We start from the raw sequence: 4,238 nt of genomic DNA on the forward strand, positions 1-4,238 counted from the left end.
GTCAGTGTAGTCCCAAGTATTCGTTTTGCAGTGTTGCGATTGCAGCAAAAACGGTAACTGCACCGAACACTCGCTGCGGTGAACCACAGAAGCAGGTATTTCCGTAAGAAGTATCACGTGTATATCTATACGTGCCTATGATTGTTATGAACTAGTAGTAGTACACTGTAGTAGCTATAGTAGTAGTAGTAGCACTAGTAGTAGTACTAGTACACTGTAGTAGCTATAGTAGTAGTGGACTACTTTACATTAGTAGTACTAGTACACTTGTAACCATACCAGTAGTGCCAGCAGCAGCAGCAGCCAGTGGTAGTAGTCCAGCATAGGTGTACTTGTATTTCTCTGGACACTTGTGTGAATGGGTGCATTGGTCATTGTAGTGTCCAGATGACAAGACGGTACATAGGCTGTGGTAACTAATCACTGATGGGACTCAGAGAATGACGATAGTCAAAGCAAGCTGGCTTCCTTGCGGATCTGTTACGTTCTTATATTTAAATACAATGTATATATCTTTCATATTTTATTATTATTATTTTTCTTTTTTTTTACATGTCATCTTTTGTCTCTGGTGGATGGAAGCAAGCTGCTAGCAAGACAAGAGAACAAAAGCTGAAAATCTACTATGGATTGTACAGATTGATGTATGTGTACTCGAGCCTTTTTATCAAAACAGAAAAAAGTAATCATCAGTGTAGCATTCATTAATTTACACCGATTTGAAATCCACATTCAAATTCCACAAGACACGACTTTCACACTCTTGCTTGTTTTCCCCTCCTTAAACTGGACATCTCTCTCTTTCTTTCTCTCTCCTCTACCCAGTTTCCACAACGCTCTTCAGTCATTCTGCATTATCTTTTCAACTACTTGGCAGTATAGGATGACAGGAAAAAACTTTTCATTATCATACGGATTACCCTAAAGTTCATAACAAACTAACCAAATATTGTAAACATTATTGCTCTTTTAAACAGGATGTGATGCAAAAAAAACAAAACAAAAACATTTCTGTTGGCAAGGTTGGTTGTTTACATCTTTTAAGGCACATGTACCACTAGTACTACATGTATTTGGCAAGAACAGCATATATATATGCTATATATATATATATATATATATATATATATATATATATATATATATTGTCGCTGGGGCGACAAGACCACGTATCTACAAAATGTCAGAGGTTCAGGAGAGCCAAAAAACATGGCGGCCAAAGCACTGTAGCGAATGGGATAGCCTTTCCTTTGACATGCCGTGGTGGCTTCATTTTTGGAGTAAGACAGTTGGGATTTGGACAGGACATCACTTAACCCATTATTTGACCATTAATCCAAAAAAGTCATTTTCACCAAAATTGCAGATACAAGGTCTTGTCACCCCAGCGACGGACTATTATACAGTATATGAAAGATGGCGAAGTAGAGTAGTAATGCATTTCAGTCCAACAGCGCTATTTATTCAGGCTGAATTTTTGAAGAATACATGAATGTCTTCCTCAGGGTTCACAATAACAATTATGAAAATAAACAAAATGAATATTTCCTTTAAAGTGGTAGTCATGGGGAATGCTTATGGCAATGCCCGAGTGGGGTATCTGAGTAGAGGCATTGTGCGTTTCTTATGAGCATGCTGACTTGCAGTCAAGATCAATTTGTATTATTATGATGTAATAATGATAGCAACCACATGAATTTGTACATGCTTAACCAAGCAGATCATCAACACATGTAAGTGTATCATACATAAGTGGTAGTCATAGGAATGATTGTGACAACACGCGTATTTCTCAGTGTAATAACTCAGCTGTATATAACTCACATTTTCATAGACTGAGGTATCTGATGTCCAACATTTCGTTATTCCAGTTCTCTCCCAATCTTATACGTGTCTTTAAAAATGTTGGCTACATGCCTGGTATCTATTATACATACAATATAATACCATACCAAGGAGGCTTAGTACCTCCTTTGTCATACACAGCTACTTTCAGTGATACAGCTGTATTTGTACTTTCCTTTTCACATACATAAAAGCTTTGTAAGAGAATGATTACTGTAAAAGTGGAAATTTTCGCGTTGTTGAAATTTTCGTGCATATCGCGCAACCAAAAAACTAGCGCGAAAATAAAAGTATGTGGATATTTTTGCTTGCCATATATTCCTGTGTGGGATGTCTTGATTCCGTGGAATTAAAATCACGCGAAACTCTTCTTACCCGGCCAAGCGCGAAAATATCCACTTTTACAGTACATGTACACCCGTATGTGGAACTTCAAATTTGATGAGGGTAGGTATTTGGTCACATTCTGTCCATCAAAACTTTAGTTTGCCACACAAACCTAGGGCAAATAACATAATTCATAAATGTATAAACTACAATACAGGCTTTAAACGAGAAAGCTAAAACAAAGAATCAGTATACTAGTAGTATGCAGAGGTAGGATTGCTCTTAGATGAATACATGTTCATTATTCACACACATTCTTCACACACTGCATTAGACAAAATAACTTATCAAAACTGACTGACACATCTTCACAGTGGCGGATCCAGGGAGGACCGCAACCGGCGCACACCCCCCCCCCCCTTAATTTTTTGTTGAAACAAAAGAAATAAAAAAGTTTCTGTAAACAGGTATAAATGCACATATGCTTGGTTTGTGCAACTTTGATCACAATGCAAGCAAGGCTATACCATTTTCAGACAAATCTGCAGTGTCTAGATTTTACATTGTCACTATCACTACCTTCACTTTCCATAATTACATGGTTATCTAAATTTGTAAAATTCCTGCATGTACAACCAGGACCACAATTTTGCCCCTGTTTTTTACATTTGCACTGCTTATTCACACACTTATTTTTCTTACATCAACATTGTCTTGTTAAATATGCAACATTATTTCTTCTTTGTTCAATGTCTCTTGTAAATCCCAAAAAAGTCAGCAAAAGTAGAATCTTTTTCCTGAATAACTGAAAAGCAGCCATATTGAGTGATGTCTGGATACATGAATAGTGGGACATGTCTGGGGCATTTGCCCAGACAGTTCTCACCCAGCATGATTACAACCTGTGAAACCTAAGAGCAGAATGAGGGGGCAGCAGTTGATCTTCATGAGCATTCTACTGACTTGGGGATACACCTTGAGTGTTATACTGACCAAACAAAATGGGTTTAACTAGAATAATAATTTACAGATGCAATCCTGTACAGCATTCAATTTACCAGTTCCTGCGGGAGGGTCATACAAACAAGCTGTAATGGAGCATTTCCGGCATGTTCCATCTCTTGAGCACTCTTGGCGTTGATTAAGAGCTGACTGGGTTGGTATCCCTGCAGTGGCTGGCTTGGTGGGGCATTGTTGGCTTGGGGCAGGGGAGATGGTGTTTGGTTGGTGTCTTCATACACCTTTGGCAAGAAGCTGCTTTTGTGGCACATATCTGGTAAGGGGTTGGTGCTGAAAGGCAAATCAGAGTTTAAAAAATATTCTTCAAGAAGAACTACAATTACATGACAGCCAGAGAAGGATTACAGTCATTCAAGCTACTGCCCATAATTCATTTGACTACTCTTAAAATGTGTACAATTAAATTTCATGACTTAACGTTCAGTGGCATCTTAAATAAGAACATTACACTTTTTCTATTGCTCAATAATCATTAACAAAAATTTACAATACAACTGTACCAACTAAAATTTCAATTTATTAATCCCTGTTTGAGGAACTTGAGTGCAAGTTGAAAAGAGCAAGAATTCTAACTTACAGATGCAATCCTGTATCCAATTTACCAGTTCCTGCGGGAGGGTCACACGCTTGGATGTTCTGTCTCTTGAGCACTCTTGGCGTAGAGCAGGAGCTGACTGGGTTGGTGTCCCCGCAGTGGCTGGCTTGGTGGGGCATTGTTGGCTTGGGGCAGGAGATGGTGTTTGGTTGGTGTCTTCATACACCTTTGGCAAGAAGCTGCTTCTGTGGCACACATCTCGCAAGGGGTTGGTGCTGAAAGGTTAATTCAGAGTTCAAAAAATATATATACTTTGAGAAGGACTACAGTACAATTCAATTACACAACAATTGTAATTATTCTAAATATTTGTCAGGAATGAAACTAATTGCAAAAATGTATACAACTGGAATTTATACAGTTCGATTCCAATGGCATTTATAAAGGAGAGCATTGTCTTTCTATTGTTCAAAGATCATTATAGAAATTTTACAAAGAGGCAAAAGAAAAA

At 38.0% G+C, this 4,238-nt stretch overlaps 1 protein-coding gene across 1 annotated transcript; it reads right to left on the minus strand.

Moving 5' to 3' along the window:
• Window positions 1–3,221: 3,221 nt before the first annotated feature.
• LOC139729902 (uncharacterized) lies at window positions 3,222–3,955 on the minus strand. The gene is made up of 2 exons (XM_071640824.1): window positions 3,770–3,955; window positions 3,222–3,462 (listed from the first exon to the last, which is right to left on the minus strand). Exons 1-2 carry the CDS (start codon window positions 3,904–3,906, stop codon window positions 3,222–3,224), a joined length of 378 nt encoding a protein of 125 aa, XP_071496925.1. The 5' UTR covers window positions 3,907–3,955.
• Between the last annotated feature and the right edge of the window lie 283 nt (window positions 3,956–4,238).

The sequence above is a fragment of the Diadema antillarum genome, unplaced genomic scaffold (assembly GCF_040938485.1).
Source record: "Diadema antillarum isolate AM-2024a unplaced genomic scaffold, OU_Dant_1.0 seq00000269_RagTag, whole genome shotgun sequence".
Taxonomy (NCBI): Eukaryota; Metazoa; Echinodermata; class Echinoidea; order Diadematoida; family Diadematidae; genus Diadema; species Diadema antillarum.